Raw genomic sequence first — 21,918 nt, forward strand, 5'->3', positions numbered from 1 at the left:
TAAATAAATTAGCTAGCATATTATATACATTTACATGTATATAATAATATAAGTCAACCGGACACACTGTACGAGTAGATGGAAGGCGCTAAAAAAACTTGGTCGAACTTTGCAAGCACTCTCGGAGTATTTGAGCTTCATCGTCTTCGGAAAAAATAAATAGACAAATACATTAGTGGTCCTAGTGGATAACATAATATCCGTGGACCGTGTTATAGAGAAACAATTTTGGTTGGATTGAGACTAAATCTGTTTGTGTTCATCTTGAACCAAGGAATATGGACAGAGAAAAAAAAAAAAAAAAGAGTCTAAAATCACGAATTGTCTTTATTTGTTTTCGACAACTTTGTATGATTAAGACATTACACACACTTGTATAAAATCTTACGGTCGTGACAGTTCTTAGAAACGGACAAGTGAAACAACACAACTATGAGATGCTCTAAGTATCTAACATACACGCCCTACGCGCTGTCGGAGTTGAACGAGGTACGTACTAAATTAACAGCATATTAACTACATCTGGTGGTATGCTAGCGCACTGGTTTCGGGGCTTCTCTACCTAATCTTTCATTTTCTTCTTATTAATGTTCCTAGTACCGGGTCTGTTCAACCCGACGGTCGTTGTCGCTGAGACACCTTTCTCTACGCCATTTGTATTAGTCCGCAAGTTATAATTTATCAGAAATTTTATTTAAAAAAACTACGTCTGGTGGTGAAGTATACAATGATGTATTTTCTCTTATGTTAGTAGTTCCTTTAATCATAATATATAAGAAGAAGATATATATGCCTCCTTTCGTTTACTGCGCTGCCGCAGCTACCTAGGCCCTTTGGGCCTTGCAGTATGTAAAGGTAAGATATTCGAAACAATGTTCTTAAAAAGACATGCAAATTATGGAAGGAGACGTTTCTGAAACGTGGCACTATTATATTGAAAGGAGTTGAAAAGAAAGTGGGTGATTCATTGTTTCGTTTTAGATCGTGTGTGTTTAATTCATTATTTTGGGATGGTTACAGAACAATCGGATATTTGATTCCTATATGTGTGTGAAAAGGAACAATTTTACGACCTTACGATTAACGAGTACCAAACTCCAAAGTGCTTTTGCTGCATATTTATGTACTTATTTTTTTTTTTTGGGTGGCACTTGCCACTTGCATGTCTTTATTTAATAAAACAACAAAAATGGAGAAAAAACATTTACATTTAAATTCTAAACCAAAAGAAACAACAAATGAAATATAAAAGACCGTACAACTTGATCGATTCTTGTGTTAGACAATATAACAAAAAGTATCTCTCAAAAATAAACTTTTTTAATGCAAATCTATATATATATATATAAAATAACAGAAACCCTAAATATATTGTCTTGCTTCTTCTCCTCCGAGGCTCCGCCATCACTGATTCACCACCACCACCGTTCCTATATCAAAGAAAAAATATATACAAGGAAAAATAACAACGACATAATTTAAAAATTACAACAGTTAACGCCATGCACATGCGCATCATATATTAGTAGCTTCAAAGATAAACAATACTTAAAAAGTACTTAAACGTTCACCACATGTCCAAATAGTATAAATAGGATAAAACATACACACACACCCGCAAACGGCATTATTAATTAATTGTTCAACATAGATATAGATAGGGCCGGCGGATAACTCGAGAGACAGAGAGGAGATATAGCCGTAGTAGCGTTTCACACTTTCTGTCTTAGGCGCGTCTATTATCCTCTCTGTCTGCGCGATATGCATCCAAGAGCACGACTTTTTCTGGAACCAGAGTTCCAGCCATCTTTGCTTCACCCCGAAGGTTTAGCCATACTTGGACGAGATTCTCATGGAGTGCACCGTTAACTTCCAGAATGCCCATCGCCAGTTTTATAAGACCCAAAAAAAAAACATATATTACAAATTAAACCATTAAAAAATAATAACTTAACCCAGATATAATCATTAATTACGTGAACAAAATAGGGAGGGTCCAAGAGTAGTGTATCCTCCAAATGCTCAATCATGGTTAATTGGTCGAAACCAAAACGTGTGAGAATGTTTCCATAGCACTCAAAATAATTCCCAAAGTTGTCTGAAAAATAAAACAATTAATGTTAGTCTTTGATTTACAAAATAATTATTATATGTAGTCACACAAAACAAATAATATATATGTAAAAAAATTTATATACCTTCTTGTGCAAGCATAAAATCAAGTAACTCTGCTGCAACCTCGTCATGTGTAGCAACCTCCTTGTAACGTTCCCTATATGCCACACCACACATAAAAGAAAAAAAATAAAGAACCATAAGTCATGACTCATGAACCAAAAATTTTAACTACATAATATAATAAATAAAAATCATATATAGCAAAGTGATTATACATTATCGCGTTCAGTTCAGCATCCAGTTTGGGTATATTCTTTCCATTTGCAGAATTTAGAAAATTCCGGATCTATAGCAAAAGAGCAAGGAGAAGGAAAAAAAAAGAAGAAGCAATTAGCATATTAAATTTCAATAGAAAATTCTAATTAATAAAAAAAATAACAAAGAAAAGAAAACAAAAATTATGACCTCGTCAAGCCTAGCAGCTGCAGCCATTTTTCTTTCTTGCAAGTGTTGTATTACAGAACGAACACCACCAACTATCGTTTTATACTACTACAAGTAGTAAAAAAAGAGTTACTACTTACCATGGTAGGTAACACGTGATAACTAATATTGAGAGCTTTAGTAGTTGTTACCACTTTGAATGCTCAAATTAGAAAGTTTCAGTTTTGGACATATATTTGAGCTCTAAACATGCATTTCAGGAAAAGTGGTCCAAAAATATTCTTTGATGCATGTATTTATAAGTTTTAAAAGAAATTGATAAAATATTCTAGACTCTCGCTGAATTTTTTTACTTTGTGTATAGAGTGGGGAAAATGCCGACTAAACTTATCGATCAAATCGAGTGAAAAAAGAAAAAACAAATGAAGGAAAAACAAATAAAAAATGCAATTATGCACGTAGTACGAAAAGCTGATGATATATACTCCATGTAAGAGCAACAACCTCATAACGGAGCCATGCACAAATCGTAATTATTGTTTAGTCGCTCTTTTTAATACGATCGAGGAGAACATACATAATTCAAAAACTCGTCTTAATTAATGTGTTTTCTTGGTCGTTGATGAAGACTTTGTATAAGATAATTACCGAGTAGTGTTTAACTCGAGAGAGAGAGAGAGTATGAGTGTTTGTTCGGTGAGAAACCTCCAAAACTTAAAGATTTTTAACTTATTTGTGGACTTCTCAGCCAATGAGAATACATGATAACATTAATTCCCCACATTGCAATTCGTGCTATAAGAGGGGCCATTCCTTGATGTAAACGACAGTTATCCCTTTTCTTTCAATTATTTACAGCTGGTGTTTTCCATCAAACAAATTTATCTAGAGAAAAATTGTAAAACTGTCTAATTCCCTATATTTGTTTTACTTTACATTGATAACTAACTAAATCAGTACTTAAGTAAAATGAATCATTGTTGCATAGACAATAAAAGTTATTAACGTAAGCTTTTATAAAGTTGAAAGTGTAGTAGTGTGGTACTAAACATAAAACTTATATAGGATAATTCAGCTTTTCAAAATTTGATGTTAAATTTAGCTTCTGCATAAAACTTGAGCATTTTAGCGCATAAAAAAAATACAAATCTCATAATTTAATATCAAAATAAATTAGTGATTTGTGTAATTTATCACAGAGATGAATGAGAATGTGGTCCAAAAGATGGTGGGAGTGTTGATGCCAATGAACTTCCCCGTTTAAAGGTGGGGAAGCACGGTCACGATTGTTGGTCCGGACGAGGTGGTCGAAGGAAGGTGGCGTTTGGACTCGCTAGATGTGTTATGTGTATAGGCTCGGACAACGTGGATCTGATTTCCTGACCTTACAAGCCACCGTTGAATATATTGTGGATTACATTACTAATGTTTCATTCATCTATAATTATTATATGTTCTGTTTTTTTTTTTGTTTCTTTTCTTTTTTATTAATTATAATTGTGACGTTACAATCTTGTTGTCTAGTTTGAATATGCCTTTCATCTGGCTATATTATTTTAAAATTGTTTTTGTGATTGAAAAAAAAAAGAAGCAACTCATATTTTTGAGCCATATATGGAACAATCATATTCGTGGGTCAAAAGCACAAGTCTTTGCATTCGTAAGGGATAGACTCCATAAGAGGGTGAATTTATGGACCTCAAAATCCCTGTCCAAGGGAGGCAAGGAAGTCCTGATAAAATCAGTGGCACAAGCAATTCCGACATATGTAATGTCGTGCTTTCTCTTACCAAAAGCTATATGTTCAAAACTAACTAGTGCGATTGTTGATTTCTGGTGGAGCAATAGAGCAGATAGTAGAGGTCTACACTGGATCTCATGGGAGAAGATGTGTACTCAACTTTCTGAAGGTGGGCTAGGCTTCCGAACACTAGAAGAATTTAATCTTGCTCTTTTGGCAAAGCAGCTATGGAGGTTGCTGAGATATCCAGATTCCCTCCTTAGTCGTATTCTCAAAGGGAGATACTTTCGTTATTGTAGTCCGTTAGAGATACAAGTATCCAATCGACCTTCATATGGTTGGAGGAGCATGTTGGTAGCAAAACATGTTCTCTCGTATGGAATCCGTCAGACCATAGAGTAGGGGTTCAACACGTGCATCTGGACTGAACTGTGGATCCCAGATACTCCAGCGCAGCCGCCACAAGGATTAATTACTGAGAGAAACCCCTTGATATGTGTTAACACCTTGATCGACTACAATACAAAAAGGTGGAAACTGGAGCGTCTTCGGGAACTTTTCCCCCCGAAAGAAATTATCCTTATTTTGGGAATTAAACCAAGCTTAAATGCCTCGAGTGACGGTTATGCGTGGACCTTGACAAAGTCTGGGAATTACACCGTTAAGTCTGGGTATGAAGCCGCGAGAGCTATCTCTCGCCCTGTTTGCGACCTCCCTTTTCAGGATCCAAGTGTTACAACACTCAAGGCGCAAGCATGGAAGTTAAAAACATCACGAAAGCTTAAGCATTTCGTGTGGCAATGCGTGAATGGGTGCTTGGCTACATGTCAACGCCTGCATTATCGCCATATTGGTAGAGGTAAAGATTGTCCTAGATGTGGAGCAGAGGAGGAAACTATAAATCATATGCTATTTGAATGCCCTCCAACACGTCAAGTATGGGCATTATCGACAATCCCTTCCCATCCTATGGTGTTCCCTTCATCTTTCCTATATAGCAACCTCGATTTTCTATATGGGCGTGGTAGAGACTCTGGTGCAATTGATCAAAATTTGAGGACGTTCCCTTGGATGATGTGGTACATTTGGAAGGCAAGAAACAAGAAAATTTTTGAAAGTATATCCGAGTCTCTGCAAGATACCTCGGAGAAAGCCATCCAAGAAGAAGAAGTTTGGAGAAGAGCAACCAATAGGGACATACCATCAAGGTTAGTAGAAGCGGGCATACCAACCCAAATCCCACAAGATTGCCTTGTATGTTTTATAGACGGATCTTAGCATGCAGAGGTGGATACGAGTGGACATGGCTGGATTGCTTCTTTCGGTGCTAGACTCTTGCACATGGGCTTAAATGTTCGCGTAGATCGAAGCCTATCCCCCTTACATGCGGAGTTAGACACTCTTGTTTGGGCTATGGAGTGCCTTCTGGCCTTGAACATAGATAAAGCTCTCTTTACTACAAATTGTTCATACCTCCTAACCACGACGTCTAATATTGAAGATTGGCCGACCTTTTCATCATAATTGAAGAATTTTATTCATTTCAGAGATAGATTTGCTAACTGTAGTATTAGATATATTCCTCGAGAGGATAATATTCGTGCCGATAAGCTTGCGAAATGTGCAACAGCACGAGATTTCTGTTTTATCCATGTAAGCTCGTCAGAACCTAATTGACTCTCTCTCAAAGAAAGTCATCTCTGATAGCTTAATGTATGGGGTTTGATTGTCAAAATAATAATAATAATAATAATAATAATAATAATAAACGATAGAGTAAAACTTAATTATATAGTTCGAACTCGTCTTAATTAATGTGCTTGTGGTTGTTAATGAAAGACTTTGTATGCTTATGCAACTAAACACGGCTATAGGTTTTACCTAGGTTACAAAAAAAAAAGAGTTTCTACTTACCATGGTAACACGTGATAATTAATATTGAGAGCTTTAGTAGTTGTAACCACTTTGAATGCTCAAATTAGAAAGTTTCAGTTTTGGACATATATGTTGAGCTCTAAAACATGCATTTCAGGAAAACAAAAGTGGTCCAAAAAGATTCTTTGATGGCATTTTTCTTGTACTTACAAGTTTTAAAAGAAATCGATAGAATATTCTAGACTCTCGCTGAATTTTTTTTCTTTGTATGTAGAGTGGGGAAAATGCAGACTAAAATTATGCACGTAGAAAAAAAAAGAGTGGAAAAAAAGAAAAAAAGAAGAAGGAAAAAACAAATAAAAAATGCAATTACGCACGTAGTACGAAAAGCTGATGATATATATGTAAGAGCAACAATCTCATAACGGAGCCATGCACAAATCGTAATTATTGTTTAGTCGCTCTTTTTAATACGATCGAGGAGAACATACACAGTTCTATAACTAGAGATTTAATTAATGTGTTTTCTTGGTCGTTGATGAAGACTTTGTATAAGATAATTACCGAGTAGTGTTTAACTCGACTACTCGAGAGAGAGAGAGAGAGAGAGAGAGAGAGTATGAGTGTTTGTTCGGTGAGAAACCTCCAAAACTTAAAATTTTTTAACTTATTTGTGGACTTCTCAGCCAATGAGAATACATGATAACATTAATATCCCACATTGCAATTCGTGCTATAAGAGGGGCCATTCCTTGATGTAAACAGTTATCCCTTTTCTTTCAATTATTTACAGCTGGTGTTTTCCATCAAACAAATTTATCTAGAGAAAATTTGTAAAACTGTCTAATTCCCTATATTTATTTTACTTTACATTGATAACTAACTAAATCAGTACTTAAGTAAAATGAATCACATTGTTGCTTAGACAATAAAAGTTATTAACGTAAAAGAAATGAAATATACTTTCCAGCTTTTATAAAGATGAAAGTGTGGTGTGGTACTAAATTTAGCTTTTCAAAATTTGATGTTAAATTTAGCTTTTCAAAATTTGATGTTAAATTTAGCTTCTGCATAAAATTTGAACATTTTTGCGCATAAACAAATGCAAATATAATTTAATATCAAAATAAATTAGTGATTCGTGTAGTAATATTATCTCAAAATTCAATGTATTGTAGTGGGCAAGGCCCAAGAGATGAATGAGAATGTGGTCCAAGATGGTGGGAGTGTTGATGCCAATGAACTTCCCTGTTTAAGGTGGGGAAGCACGGTCAAGATTGTTGGTCCGGACGAGGTGGTCGAAGGAAGGTGGCGTTTGAATTCGCTAGATGTTATGCGTAGGCTCGGACCATGTGGATTTGATTTCCTGACTTTACAAGCCACCGTTGAATATATTATAACTATTTATGTATTACATTACTTTATGTTTCATTCATCTATGATGATTATATGTTCTTTTTTTTTTTTTTTCGTTTTAAACATAGTTTTCACGTTTTCAAATTGTTGTCTAATTTGAATATGCATTTTATCTGGTTCTAGAGTTGTATATATATTTTCGAATAAGATGATTTCTTCTACGTCAGGATAAGTAAAAACCTTAGAAAATCAGTGGAGCTAATTGACGTATTACATATCATGAATTCTTCTTCTATAAAGTATACTCAATGATTCCATATGAAAATCCTACATTAACCACCTAGTATGATTCAAACAAAGTAATTAACAGCTGAAAAAGAAAATTATTTGTTCCTGCAGTTAAACGAAGAAGAATTGTTGGTACTTGGTACATATATATATACACCTAATTTTGCTAATGCACCAAGTTGACGTGAACAGTTGAAACGAAGCTAAAACATGTACATGAAAAAACTCAATTCTCATATAAACTACATGATAAACTGCAAACACACAAAGCAAAAATTCATAATTTGTTTAGGAAAAATAAAAAAACAATTCCTTATCATTTGTCTTAGTTCATAAGGGCATGAAAATCAGAGAATCAAACGAAGATGCAAGAAACAAATTACAAAGTATTGAAAATGGAACTAACTTAATCATCGTTTTCTTCTTTTGTGCCTGGTTGGTTAATTTGGAGTTGCACTAAGCTTGGAACATATGAGCACACGAGTGGGCGATAATACATGCGTGGAGTATTATATCCAAATTCGTCTGGCTTCCCGAGATTCCGAGCCTCTCCGATATTCACAGATTTGAAGTAATGGTCTTCTCCAATTACGTAGGCAGTTTGGTTGCGACATGTCTCGGTTCCTTTATTTTCGTCTAAATCGAAAACCACAGCAACTTTAATCTCCTCGTCAATGAAGAAACTCCCAGCCCGAGAATTAACGCTAGAAACAGAGGCCGAACTCAAAAACATGCTCCAAGAGACGACATCACCGGGATGATCAATCTTATTTGTAACCCAAATCTCCAATCCGTCGTCACAAATCTCCCAGCTTTGATGTAATACCGCGAGCTTCTCTTCTCCGACACAAGACAGAGACACAAAATTACCTGCCTCGTTAGAGTCATACGGAAGAGACAGAGGCAGTCCAAACTTTTCGCTTGTAAAATCAGACGAGACTAGAATATCCTTAACTCTTCGTTCACCCACTTTTATTTTCTTCTCTTGAGCCAAGAAATATGTGTTTCCCTTCAAAGACACGCCACGTTGATGAGACTCTATATCCCAATCGGGAGTTGGATAAAAAGCCTTCCATGAATCAGACCCAAAATCATAGACTTCGTAACCAAAAACTTGGTTTCTGCCTTGATAATCACCAAAAACCCTCAAGATTTTGTGGTTACGGTTCTTGTCATATCCTAAAGCATACCTTTCTAACCTATGGAAACTGTTTCTCGGTTGAATCCACCTAGTCTGCCCTAAATAAGGATTCCATACCAAAAGCCTTGAGTTGTCCTTGAGAACGCATAGCAGTAAACCGTCACAGTGAAAGACTTTAGATACCTCGATTTGGTCAAGTAGACTTACTTGCTTTATAGATGGATCAACCAAGTCACCACCGCCCTCGTTTCGGATTCCTTGAAGATCAAATCTCATCGAGCAAACCCTATAATCCATCGTAATGAATCCCAAAAACTGCTTCCTTACTGCTGCTGCTTTTCCAACAATCTGATTCTTAGATAATGAGTTCCACTTTTTGCAAGTAAATAGCACTGCGCTCAGAGATGTCAATGGAACCCTGGGAGTATCTCCTCTACCACATCCTCAGGAAGTTCAGACATCGTCGTCATTCTTCCAAGTTCCAAAAAAAAAAAAAAAAACAGCTGTAGTGAAAAAAGATAAAATTAGGAGTGAGTAAATAATTTGAAAGAGATTATGAGTAGTGTGAGAAACTAAAAGGGGGATTAATTCAGAACCAAACCTTTCAGGCCTTGGGATCGACGGAGACGGAGATCGACGTACGGTGGCAACGGCAATTAGAATAGAAAACAGGTTAGGGCTAGATTTTTGACGTTATAGATGGGGATTGTTTTTTTTTCCTCCAAGATGATAGTATATAAGATTACTAAAAAACAATATAATTTGTGGACCTGTTAGAAAAAAGGAAAACAAAAAAGATTGAAATTTTGTGGATTCCAAAACAAAATAGTTAAAAGGAAACTTTGGATTTTCTGACTTATTTATAGACTTCTCAGCCATTGTGATTATTATTGCTATAAGATGGACAATTCCTTGATATCATTATCACAAATTTACAACTGGTGATTTCCATTTAACAACAATCTTATGGAGAAAATTTGTAACATTTCTGATTAGAATCAGTGACTAAAAATTTTTTGATTTATTTCTACGCCAATTTAATAATATGAATCATATTGTTGCATAGAAAATAAAATAAACTTATTAGGGCAACAATGAAATTTACTTTCCTGTTTAGGGCGAGGTAACGTCGAAGGTGGTCGAAGGAAGGGGGAGTTTGGAGTATTTCTTGTTATGTTTAGGCTCCGACCATGTGGATTGATTTCCTGACCTTAAAGTCTTAAACGCCGCCGTTGAATATAATACTCCAACTTGATGATTTATCTATGATTATATGTTTCGCTTTTCTTTTTTTCAATATGATTGTCATGTTTACGAACTTGATGTCTAGAATTTGATGCCATTTAATTATCATATCTGGCTATCTAGTATTCTACAATTGTTTCTGTGATTAAACCAACAACTCATGTTATCTTTGAGCGATTGAACGATGATATCTTATGACTTATGAGCCAAATTACATCCTCACAAACTCGTTACTAAGAAAACTTGTACTGGAACCATATTAGATTAAGAAAATAAGTATATTTTAGTAACGTAACGAGAAATGGTACTGTACTAATGTTTGACTTCCGTAAAAGAAAATATTGTAATGTGTTTGACAGCAACTCCAAGCTATACCAAACACTTTGAGTCTTTGATAAATGAACCAGTCAGGCCAGTTTTTGAATTATGGTGGCCTAAAGCATTTTTTTTATGTAAAATCTAATAGTTTTTTCACAAAAATACTAAAATATAACTAAAAGTTTTTTTAAAAAGTTGTTGATGTATACAAAATGAGACGACGAACATAATTTTGCAAACCCTAATTCCCAAATACATTCAGTATTTTAAAATCATAATCTTTGATTTTTGATTTGATAATAATCCAACAGTTGATAGTATATCATTATAATAAAATAAGGGTTAAAGTTAAGAAGGAGAAAAAACAAAAGCTTACTCAATTACTCAGCACCACCAATGATCAATGTTCTTGTGTAGAATTTTTTAATATTTAATTTTGTTTGAAGAAATTATAGTAGAATTTAAATATAATATTTGGAGTTTTTCTTGTTAAAAACAGGAAATAAACAAAAACAATGAAAAAAATTTCGACAACTCTTACCCAAAAAAAAAGGAAAACAGAAACATGTGAATGAAAACAAACGATAAAAAAAAAAAAACTGTAAAAGAGAAAAGAGAAAAACGTAAATAAAAACTGCTGTATATCTTGTTCTTCTATACTTCCACTATATATAGTCTAGACATATACACCATTAGGGAGAACGATAAAAAATACTTAACCATTAACACAATCCACAAACATGGCAAAGCTCATCCTCATCATCGTCTCCCAAATCCTTCTTCTCGTAGCCCTTGTCTCCGCTGGAAACGGCGAAAACTTTGCAAAAACCATTGACAAAAAGCTCCACGGCCTCCGTAAGGAGAAACTGACTCATTTCCGTGTCTACTGGCACGACATTTTGAGCGGCTCAAACCCTAGCGCGGTCGTGATCAACCCTCCTATCTCCAACTCTTCCTTCTTCGGAGCGGTCACTATGATCGATAACCGATTGACGACGGAGGTCGCGGTGAATTCGACTCTAGTGGGTCAGGCGCAAGGGATCTACGCTGCTACTGGTCAACGTGATGCGTCTGCGCTTATGGTGATGAACTTTGCGTTCAAGACAGGCAAGTATAACGGAAGTTCGATCGCGATTCTTGGTCGGAACGCTGTGTTGACCAAGGTTAGGGAGATGCCGGTGATTGGAGGAAGTGGACTCTTCCGGTTCGCTAGAGGTTATGTAGAGGCTCGGACCATGTGGTTTGATCAAAAGTCAGGAGATGCTACGGTTAAGTACAGCTGTTATGTCTTGCATTATTGATGAATATGTCTCTTTTTGTATGTTTAGTTAAATTTTTTTTATGTCGGCTTTTGCCTGCTTAAAGTGATGCATGATTGTTGAGTGATATTTATGTCTTTTAATAAATTTTGATACCTTTCTTGTTTTTTTTTTTGACGTGATCTGCAAAGACGTTAGGTACGGTTAAAGCTCATTAATAATGTCTTTTAAACAGATGATTGTTAGTCCAAAGCTCAACAAAATATAGAGCAGAACACTGAATTTTTAGTTCTTGAGAATCAATTTTCGACAATCCTTATTAAAAGGATATTGCTTTTCTTCATAAGTAAGCAGAAGACTGAATGATCTATCCAACCAAAGCAAAGCTAAAATAGCGTATGCAAAATCTTGAGTGTTATAATTGTGTTGGGCTTAAATAATAACATCATCGGCCCATACTGTTTTTCTTTTAGTAGAGGATGTATGTAACCAATGTGAATTTTCATTTTGTTATACAACTCTCCTTTTTTATGTGTGAGATCACTTTTATAAATAGAGATGTGTGTGAATGGTTATATGATGCAATCATGAATAACAACTAACAAAATGGATATAGGTGTGAATGATTTGTAGATTACATGTTGCATATATAAGTTAATTGATTAATAAACCGTCCAGTTACATCCTGCCACGTTATTAGTAGGTCAACGTAAACTCAGTTAAATATTTGGTTGTGAGTAATCTTATAACGCTTTATAATTTCCAATAGCTTCCTAAAGCGTTTGAATTCAAACACTCCACAGAAAAGAAAAGAAAAAAGAGGAGAAGTCTCATCATAAATAAATAAAGAAATTCAAAAGTTGAATAAAATCTAAATATCACTAACCAAAAACAGAAGAAATGACTAAAATAAAATATTGATTTTTTCACTCTATAATTAATACATAGTCAATCATGTAAGTTCTTCATTTTTGTACGGCAAGACTTACACGCCAAACAGTATTGAACTCTATAGTGTGATGCATTCTTCTCCTTTAGAACAATGTACGTAAGGTCATATGTCCACACCGCTCAATTTTCCTCAGCCTTTCCAAGGAAACGAGGACTGTTTCCAATTTCCAAAAGGTATTTTAACACGTACGTGATGTTGGTTTACAATCAAGAACCCATAAAAGTACATGAAGTTGGCTACAAAATCCCATCCCAAACCAAATACATAAACTAAAACATTTCATACAACTATTACACCTTATACGATACAATCCCACCTAAATACAAAAAAAAATTGTTGCAAATATCAAAGCAAATGGCTCCGTCAGCTTTTATCTTATAAATACATTTGATTGATAATTTTTTTTTTTAAATCCCATATAAATACTTTTATTGATGGGTAACGTAAATGTTTCACGGCCTCTGCTTATGCTCCACACTAACATCTGTATACTTTTTACCGTGCCTCTACTGAGCCATACACGTGAAGTAAGTCGCTCCATGTACGATGATGCCCTCGCATGCATGAGAGTAAATTGAACTAGAACTCGTCTTAATTGTGTTTTTGGTTATCACTTGAGAACTTGCTGATAAAATTGCAAAAAGAGATTTACTCAAGCAAAGTGTGAGTAAACATGAAGAGATATGGTCTAGTGTCTCACAATCTTCTCTGAGTGACACAATGATAAAGTAGATAGTAAATTGTAGTGTGTTACGTTCAACCACGATACTAGTGTAGGCAGATATAACCAAGTGTAGTTTCATTTGCATACCTTTAAATTTACTAAACTTTTAAATGAAATGTAACGCGCTATTAAGACAAAAAAAAATGGATCAAACTAAAAAAATTGTGGAGAACAATAAAATAAAGTTACTTTCAAAAACGTACTTAAATCCACTATCAACTATGCAGAGTACGAATTATGATATACATCGATGGTTGGTCTTGTCACTTTTGAAAAAAGAGTTCAATAAATCCCATGATTGTGTTTTTTAACTGATCACACATCACAGTTCACAAGGGTATCCGATGGAGCAAACCATGTTTGTTGGAGACATCTCAAAATAAAAAACGTGCCTTATTCTTCTCCTATATATAAAGATAGACACACAAACACTCGTTTATATATAGCATAAATCTTCATCTAGAGACACAAAAACCACGAATAACACACATATATATAACCACAACATGACTAAGCTCATACTTATGCTCGCCTCACAAATCCTCATCCTCATGACCGCCGTTGCTTCCGCTGGAGACTTCGCGAGAACCATGGACGGGAAACACGTTGGCCTTTACAAAAAGGAGAAACTCACTCATCTCCGAGTCTACTGGCACGACTCCACAACCGGTAGAAACCCTAGCTCCGTCATAATCCAACAACCGGTCTTCAACTCTTCGGTATTCGGATTGATCACCATGATGGACGATGCACTGACATTGGACGTGTCGAGGAATTCGACTGTGGTGGGCCAAGCCCAAGGGATGTACGTAGGAGCGGCCCAAAGAGAGGTTAGCTTCTTGATGGTGATGAACTTTGCTTTCACTACAGGGAAGTACAACGGAAGTACGATCACGATACTTGGCCGGAACACGGTGACCTCAAAGGTTAGGGAAATGCCAGTGGTCGGAGGCAGTGGAATGTTTCGGTTTGCTAGAGGTCATGTGGAGGCTCGCACGAAGTTTTTTGATCCCAAATCCGGTGATGCCACTGTCGAGTATAATTGTTATGTCTTGCATTACTGAAGTATTATAAGTTTGGAAATGCTCATTTGTTTTCGTTACGCAAGTAACAACATATGCATATTTTGCTTCGTTATGTCTTGTTTGTGAGCTGTAGTGTGTTATTTGTCTTTTCCGGTCCCAACTTAAATAACGTGTTTTCTATTGTAATAATGCATGGTTTGATTTCATCTATAAAATAAATAAGAAAAGTAGTTGGTTTTGGGTCAAATTAAGTGGCAACACAAGATGATTCTAAACTTATCATCAACTAATTAGTAGTACATTATTTTCGAGCTGTGATATAAAAATAAAAATATAATGATTAGCCCAATAATCACTAGCTAATCAAAACCTATCTATTGTCTAAGACGAGTTTTGATAAACAGAAAAGAAAGAAAAAAAGGTAATGGGGAGAAATCAAATAATACATATAGCTAAGCCTACTTTTTTTAATGATTGAATTGAAATAGAAAAGTGATTTGAAATAGTAAAACAAAAAAGAAAATCACATTTTTATATCTTAACAAAAAACCGTGAAACGTTTGTTACCAAACATACTCAATAAGCAAAGTCACGGACCATTGTGTGTGACACAAAAAGGTCCATTCACATTATATAATTTAGGAATTAATTAATACTCAAAAGCAAAATTAATTAAAATTTTCCAATTTTTGGTTATTACAATATCTGACGTGGCATAAACACGGCCTTTTTGACATCGCCTCTTCTCTCTCTCTCTCTCTCTCTCCATTTTGGGAATTTTCATCCATAAAAAGTTTATTTTATTTTTATAATTATTATTAGTATTATTTTTGGTCTCTCATCATCGAGAAAACACGAACGAACCGTCGTAACCCTAAAAATCGCCCAAAATCAAAAAGTTTCCTCATCGGCAAAAAAAAATCGAATCTGCTCTTTTTTGATTATATAAATTCAAATCGCTTACCAAATCCGACATGAGCAAGACCTTCGTTTCGAGAGGACTATAATGATCGGACTCTTCTCCCTGTCCCGTCTCGATTGCATGGGGTTTGAGCTATGCCGGAGCTTCGCCGTGGAGTCCGCCGTGGCCGTGTTACTGACTCTGTAGCTCCCAGTCAGCTTCCGCTTAAACAACCTACGGAGGAGAAGAAACAGAGGAAGACTAGTAACGTTAAATCCCGGAAACCCGTTGCCGCCGCCGCCGAGAGGCCCAGGACTAGATTAGCTGCCAGGAAATTGAAGGAGGAAGATAAAGAGGAGGAGCTTCCCCCTCAGGAGGAGATTCCCGTTGTTGTTCCGTCTAAGGATACCACCGATATCGATAAAAACAAAGGTAAAGAGGTTGTAGTTGGTGAAGAAGAAGAAGAGAAGAAGAAAGATATGGCGATTGGTAACGATAGTGGTGGCTCTAACAAGGCTGCTGCTCAGGAAGAAGAAGGAAACACTGCTCCTTTCCCTGAGAGGGTATCATCAATTTTTAATCTTGATTCATAGTTTTTGTAGACTTACTTATCCTCTTTTGTGTGGTAATAATGACTAATGATTCTGTCTCTATTCAGGTCCAAGTTGGAGGATCTCCACTGTATAAGGTTGAGAGAAAGCTGGGGAAGGGTGGTTTTGGACAAGTGTTTGTGGGACGTCGTATTTAGTGGTGGTAATGAGCGTAGTGCAGGAGCTAGCATCTTGGAGGTAATCTAACTCGTTCAGTCTGTGTTTACTACTCTTGGCTGATTGTCACAACATCTCCAGTCTGTGTTTTATTAGCTTAGTTATGTTTTTAAGCTTTCTCACATTTCTAAGTTTCTTTTATAGGTTGCTCTAAAGTTTGAGCATCGAAGCAGCAAGGGTTGCAACTATGGTCCTCCACATGAGTGGCAGGTGTACAAGTGGGTGTTTCGATTTGTCCTATCTTTCTTTCAATGTTTCTTAAATTCCTTTACCTTGGATTGTAGGGGCTTCCTTGACTTGAGATGTGAAATTAACATTTTACTTTTTTTGTGAACAGCACCTTGGGTGGTAGCCATGGAGTCCCTAGAGTACATTTCAAAGGGAGGCAAGGAGACTATTATGTTATGGTGCGGGATTCCCCAGTATCCCCTCTCTCCTTTCTACTTTTCTCCTCTTTTGTACTCTGTGTTACTGATGTTCGATGCTCCTTTTTTTTTGTTTTGGCCTCAGGTTATGGACATGCTCGGGCCAAGTTTATGGGATTTATGGAATACTTCAGGGCAAGCGTGAGTCTCAATTGCACATCCTTAGGGAGCTCATGTCTCTTGTTTTTTCAATTAGCGTAGTTTTCCATACATGATGCAAAATTTATTTGGTTTCTTTGGAAATGTGACTTGAATTTTGTTGCTCTTACTACATAAATTCATACTGAGTAACAGTCTGCTTTTAAAAAACCTGTTAATGATTGAAATATGCCTGCTCTAACAATTCTTCTCCCCCTTTGCTTTGCAGAATGTCCTCGGAAATGGTAGCTTGCATTGCAGTTGAATCACTGTCCATCCTTGAAAAGATGCATGCAAAAGGGTTTGTAATTGATTTTTTTTTTCCTTGGTTTTTGTATTTAACTTGTTGCCTGAGGTTTCTTCTGATAACTGTTTTGAGTCTCGGCACCTGGGATCTAAGTTCTTATGTTTTCTCTCTATTAACTAGCCTAACGGGTCATGATTGTCTTCGGTTTCAGTTACGTGCATGGAGATGTTAAGCCGGAAAATTTCTTACTCGGCCAGCCTTCTACGTCTCAAGAGAAAAAGCTGTTTCTTGTTGATTTGGGACTAGGTAGGTTGATTTCATTCGCTTAGTTATTCTTGATAGGTTCATCTGTACCTTTCTCATTAATTAACCAACTTTTCAGCAACAAAGTGGAGAGAAGGTGGTAGTGGACAACATGTGGAATATGATCAACGTCCTGATATGTTTAGGTAATATATTTTCTACCGTTAACGAATTCAAATTCTTATATTCACACTTACTCTTTCTTGAATATCTTTATCTTCTTCATTTCTGTAGGGGGACAGTTAGATACGCAAGTGCACATGCTCACTTGGGGAGAACTGCAAGCAGAAGGGATGATCTTGAATCATTGGCATATACACTCATCTTCCTTCACCGAGGTAGATTGCCATGGCAAGGATATCAGGTACTGCAGACCTATCTATTTTGTTTTGTAGAATGATGTTGTTAGCATGACACTTTTTTTGCTAATCCTTTCTCTTCCTCAATTTTTAGGGAGATAACAAGTCATTCCTTGTTTGCAAAAAGAAGATGGCAACATCACCGGATATGCTTTGTTGTTTCTGTCCCCCTCCTTTCAAGCAATTTCTTGAGATTGTGGTAAATATGAAATTTGACGAAGAACCCAACTATGGCAAGTTAGTATCTCTATTTCAAGACCTCTTGGGCGAAAATCCTGCAATTAGGCCTATAAACACAGAGGGTGCTCAAAAGGTGACGTTTTCATACTGTCCATCTTTCCCTTTCTTTCTTTATTAGTACATCTTGGAGCTGTTGTTTAACGCCTTGTTTTTGGTTTTTGTTTGTACTAGATCATATTCCAAGTTGGACAGAAGCGAGGTAGGTTGAGCATTGGGGAAGAAGAAGAAGATGCCCCAAGGAAAAAAGTCCGTCTAGGAGTCCCTGCAACACAATGGATATCGATTTACAATGCCAGGCAACCAATGAAGCAGAGGTAAAAAAAGTTCATGACCAGGACTGCGTTTGTATTTTGAGTTTTGTCTTGATTACGTTATAATCTTAGATTCTTTGACTTCAATGTGTCTACGGTGAAATGTTTTGGGACTGACGATCTACTTGTTCAACCAGGTATCATTATAATGTGGCTGATATAAGACTGGCACAGCATATTGAGAGAGGTATTGCAGATGGTTTGTTGATAAGCTGTGTATCATCATGTTCGAATCTCTGGGCATTGATAATGGATGCTGGAACTGGCTTCACTAACCAAGTCTATGAACTCTCTCCTGTATTCTTGCACAAGGTGATCCGATGTTTCTCTGTTAATTATTCTTATGTTTTGTGGTCTGTCAAGATGATCTTACCTGAGAGTGAACTCTTTTCTGGATCAGGAATGGATAATGGAACAATGGGAGAAGAACTACTACATTAGTTCTATTGCTGGTGCAAACAATGGAAGCTCATTAGTTGTCATGTCAAAAGGTATGTACACTTTTCCTGCTTTCATTAAACCTTTTATATACTTTCTTCATGAAGGTATTTTACTACTAGTCTCTGAATTTGTGACTTATTCTATGTTTGGTTTCAATGTATTGTGAAGGTACGCAGTATACACAGCAGTCTTACAAAGTAAGCGATTCATTCCCGTTCAAGTGGATAAACAAGAAATGGAGAGAAGGCTTCCATGTAACCTCAATGGCCACAGCCGGAAGCCGGTGGGGTGTTGTTATGTCCCGTAATTCTGGCTACAGTGAACAGGTTAGACTTCACTGACTTTAATGGTTCTTCATTTCATCCTCCTCTTCCTTCAGTTTTTATGTTGATTTATGATCGAGTAAATCACAATTGTCGGTCTACAGGTTGTTGAATTGGATTTTCTGTATCCGAGTGAAGGCATCCATAGGCGTTGGGATGGTGGTTTCAGAATCACATCAACAGCAGCAACAACCGATCAAGCTGCTCTCATCCTAAGCATCCCACGCCGTAGATTGGTCGATGAGACACAAGAGACATTGCGTACCTCTCAATTCCCCAGCACACATGTTAAGGTGAGATATAGTAGCTCAAAAGTATTACTAATCTCTACATCTCTCTAGTGTATAGCTCAAAAAGATTTACGTATCTGATGGCAAATACCTAAGATCTTGTGCATTGTTTTACTTCCGTCTGTGCAGGAAAAGTGGGGAAAGAATCTTTACCTCGCATCATTAAGCTATGGCCGAACTGTATCTTGAGATTTAGTAAAAATGTTGAAGGACCAGAGATAGATGTTTCTAAGTCTCTTATCCTATTCCATATCCAACCCTCTGGCCTCTCAGGCTCTGTTGTGCGTTTTTTTTTCAGTTGAATTGTGAAGCAAAGAAGTGGTGATTGTGTTGTTTCTTCTCGACTTCGATTGTGAAGGAGATTGAGGCATAATCACCGGTTTAGCTACACATTTCCCTCTAAAATTGCTATCTAATTTTTATATCAAGAAAATATATTTTTGTCATATATTATTAACCTCAGTTGTCCAGTTCGAAACAAAATAGGCTTCTGTGATGTTAGATGATTTTGGAGGTAACCTTTTCTATAAAGCAGTGAATTTAAAATGTATGTATCATCACAGAGAGACCGAAGCTGAATACTTAACTCGAGCAAGTGATGGTTGTTGGAAGAAGCATTTAGTACGATCCCCCATACAGAAACCATTGAGCAACGGGGCATCAAGAACATGGAGTACCAAAGGACAAAACTTAACTCCAAGAAATCAATCAATCTTCTACGTATCAGCCCAGCCACTCGTACTCTGTAAAGCTGACAAGGCAAAAGTCAAAATGGGAAACTCAAATCTAAGGACACCTACTTGCAAATTTTAAAGCTAAACGCAGCCTACTCTGTTCTAACATAAATCACAACAGCAGAGCTGCCAATTTGCAAGAACAGAAACATTACAAATGAAAGAAAAGATACCGAATTTATTGCAATATGAGTCTACTACAACAGAAGAAGGGACTTAAGCAACCCAAGGAAGCAAAACGAAGCCAAATATGGCAAACAAAAAGAAGGATGAGAGACAGAAGTGAATTATGAATAGGTATAGTGAAATAATGAACTATTTAAGGTAGCACAGAACTTGGAACATAAGGGCACGCAAGTAGTTCAAGATAACTGTTTGGAGATTCTCCAAGATCCAATTCCACTGCTTTCAAGGAGGATCCATTCTCTCCAATAATGTAAGCTGCATTGCTCGTCCTCATCCTGTCTTTGCTTGTATCGAAAACCACAGCGACTTTCTTCTCCTCATCAATGAAGAAACTACCACCAGTATACGAAAACATAAACTCATGGCCGATGAGTGCTCTCATATCCGCTGATAAGAAGAACTTGCTTCCCCACGACACCGTGTTGGGCTCAATCTTAGTTGTAACCCAGATCTCCATTGGATTTGTATCCACACGCTGACATAACACGGCAAGCTGCTCATTTCTAACAATGGATAGTGATAGAAGCAGTTCAATGACTTAATCATATTTTCTTAAGTATCAACTTAAGAAAGGTTTAGTGTGAGAGTAAACCGGGGCTGGTTTAGCTTATTTCTTTTGTCTATCTATATATATATAATGTGGAGAGGGTTAGAGAGCTTTATCGAGTATTTGGTGAGGTCTTGTAGGGGGAGTGGGAGGAGCTCCATTAATAAAATCCTCAGTTCCTTTTGTAATTCCAGTTCTATAATCTATCATATCATTTCTATAAGCAAAACATATCAGATAGATTGGGATTATCTTCATACCACCACTCAAAGGGCAGAGGCAAACGCGGGCCAAATGCCTCTCTTGTGAAATCAAAACAGAGTAAGAAACAAGGGTCTCCTCCTTGGCTAGGGGTTTCTGGATTCCTGGGTTGAGCAAACCAATATGTATTCCCCTTGAGAGAGACACCACGGTTAGAATAAAATATGTCCCAGTCTCAAGTGAAATCAAGAACCCTCCATGAAGAATCAAAAGAGTTAAAGTCGTAGATTCTGAACTCAGCTAATGCGAGTGTGACATAATTAAACATAACAACACTCAAGATTTTGTAGGATTTGGTAATGCTAGTTGTATCCGAGAGCATACGAATATAAGTTTCTGTAAGAATTATCTGCGGCAAGGATCCACCGGGGTTTCCCACAATAGGGGTTAAAAACCAAGACCCTAGGGTCGTATTTCAGGACGCATAACAATAAACCGTCGCAGTGAGAGACATGACGTACACAGATTTGATCAGAACCTGCGGGAGAAGTAAGTGTACCTTGACGTTTCATGCATAATAGTTCACCCTGCTCGTTATTGTTGTGAAGATTTACGTTCACCAAATAAACCTTATAATCTATCATCATGGCCATCATAAACTCTCTTTTCTTTGTAGCTAGTTTGGCTTGAACACCGAGGTGTTTCTTTGTAAAGCTCCTACTTCTGGACAATGTGTTCCACTTTTTGCAAGTAGACCGGACTCTTCTCATAGATGTCACCGGAACCTTAGAGAGCACCTCCTCCGCCAAATCCCTTGGAAGATCCGACAAATCTTTTGGGAGATTGGACATTGATGAGGATCGATGTAACCTGCCTTGAGATGCACACAATTCATGGGCTGCAACTTCAATTTGTATCCGGATAACCCTAAAATATAGGGTTTGTTAGCATTTTAATACATTTTAGAAACATAATTAGGAGAATGATACAATCACTATTTATAATTGGGAAAAGAGGGA

The 21,918-nt window shown here is 36.6% G+C and overlaps 4 protein-coding genes and 2 pseudogenes across 7 annotated transcripts; 3 read left to right on the forward strand and 3 right to left on the reverse strand.

Moving 5' to 3' along the window:
• Positions 1 to 1,494: 1,494 nt before the first annotated feature.
• Positions 1,495 to 2,665, reverse strand: LOC104778171 (uncharacterized). Of its 2 annotated transcripts, none has more exons than XM_010502563.2 (5): positions 2,584 to 2,665; positions 2,394 to 2,464; positions 2,199 to 2,272; positions 1,977 to 2,098; positions 1,495 to 1,869 (listed from the first exon to the last, which is right to left on the reverse strand). In XM_010502563.2, exons 1-5 carry the CDS (start codon positions 2,608 to 2,610, stop codon positions 1,828 to 1,830), a joined length of 336 nt encoding a protein of 111 aa, XP_010500865.2. In that variant the 5' UTR covers positions 2,611 to 2,665; the 3' UTR covers positions 1,495 to 1,827. The 2 variants fall into 2 exon arrangements, with proteins under 2 accessions (XP_010500865.2, XP_087308089.1); XM_087451963.1 differs by having other exon boundaries at positions 1,495 to 1,889; positions 1,978 to 2,098; positions 2,584 to 2,662.
• Positions 2,666 to 8,090: 5,425 nt separating this feature from the next.
• On the reverse strand, positions 8,091 to 9,442 carry LOC104704700 (putative F-box protein At3g13624 pseudogene; annotated as a pseudogene). The gene has a single exon (XR_015558208.1). The product of XR_015558208.1 is annotated as a putative F-box protein At3g13624 pseudogene (transcript).
• A 1,738-nt stretch (positions 9,443 to 11,180) lies between these two features.
• LOC147949573 (dirigent protein 7) lies at positions 11,181 to 11,952 on the forward strand. The gene has a single exon (XM_087451980.1). It carries the CDS (start codon positions 11,267 to 11,269, stop codon positions 11,825 to 11,827), a length of 561 nt encoding a protein of 186 aa, XP_087308106.1. The 5' UTR covers positions 11,181 to 11,266; the 3' UTR covers positions 11,828 to 11,952.
• Positions 11,953 to 13,907: 1,955 nt separating this feature from the next.
• Positions 13,908 to 14,733, forward strand: LOC104778200 (dirigent protein 8-like). Its single transcript, XM_087451982.1, has one exon. It carries the CDS (start codon positions 13,968 to 13,970, stop codon positions 14,523 to 14,525), a length of 558 nt encoding a protein of 185 aa, XP_087308108.1. The 5' UTR covers positions 13,908 to 13,967; the 3' UTR covers positions 14,526 to 14,733.
• A 460-nt stretch (positions 14,734 to 15,193) lies between these two features.
• Positions 15,194 to 19,677, forward strand: LOC104778257 (casein kinase 1-like protein HD16). Its single transcript, XM_087451967.1, has 16 exons — positions 15,194 to 15,950; positions 16,046 to 16,175; positions 16,299 to 16,372; positions 16,492 to 16,561; positions 16,665 to 16,720; positions 16,947 to 17,018; positions 17,176 to 17,270; positions 17,347 to 17,413; positions 17,502 to 17,631; positions 17,721 to 17,939; positions 18,038 to 18,180; positions 18,315 to 18,489; positions 18,578 to 18,668; positions 18,787 to 18,944; positions 19,046 to 19,234; positions 19,361 to 19,677. Exons 4-16 carry the CDS (start codon positions 16,559 to 16,561, stop codon positions 19,418 to 19,420), a joined length of 1,458 nt encoding a protein of 485 aa, XP_087308093.1. The 5' UTR covers positions 15,194 to 15,950; positions 16,046 to 16,175; positions 16,299 to 16,372; positions 16,492 to 16,558; the 3' UTR covers positions 19,421 to 19,677.
• Positions 19,678 to 20,123: 446 nt separating this feature from the next.
• Positions 20,124 to 21,843, reverse strand: LOC147949574 (putative F-box protein At3g23420; annotated as a pseudogene). The gene is made up of 2 exons (XR_015558217.1): positions 20,947 to 21,843; positions 20,124 to 20,675 (listed from the first exon to the last, which is right to left on the reverse strand). The product of XR_015558217.1 is annotated as a putative F-box protein At3g23420 (transcript).
• Between the last annotated feature and the right edge of the window lie 75 nt (positions 21,844 to 21,918).

The sequence above is a fragment of the Camelina sativa genome, chromosome 1 (assembly GCF_030686135.1).
Source record: "Camelina sativa cultivar CO46 ecotype springtype chromosome 1, ASM3068613v1".
NCBI classification, from domain to species: Eukaryota; Viridiplantae; Streptophyta; class Magnoliopsida; order Brassicales; family Brassicaceae; genus Camelina; species Camelina sativa.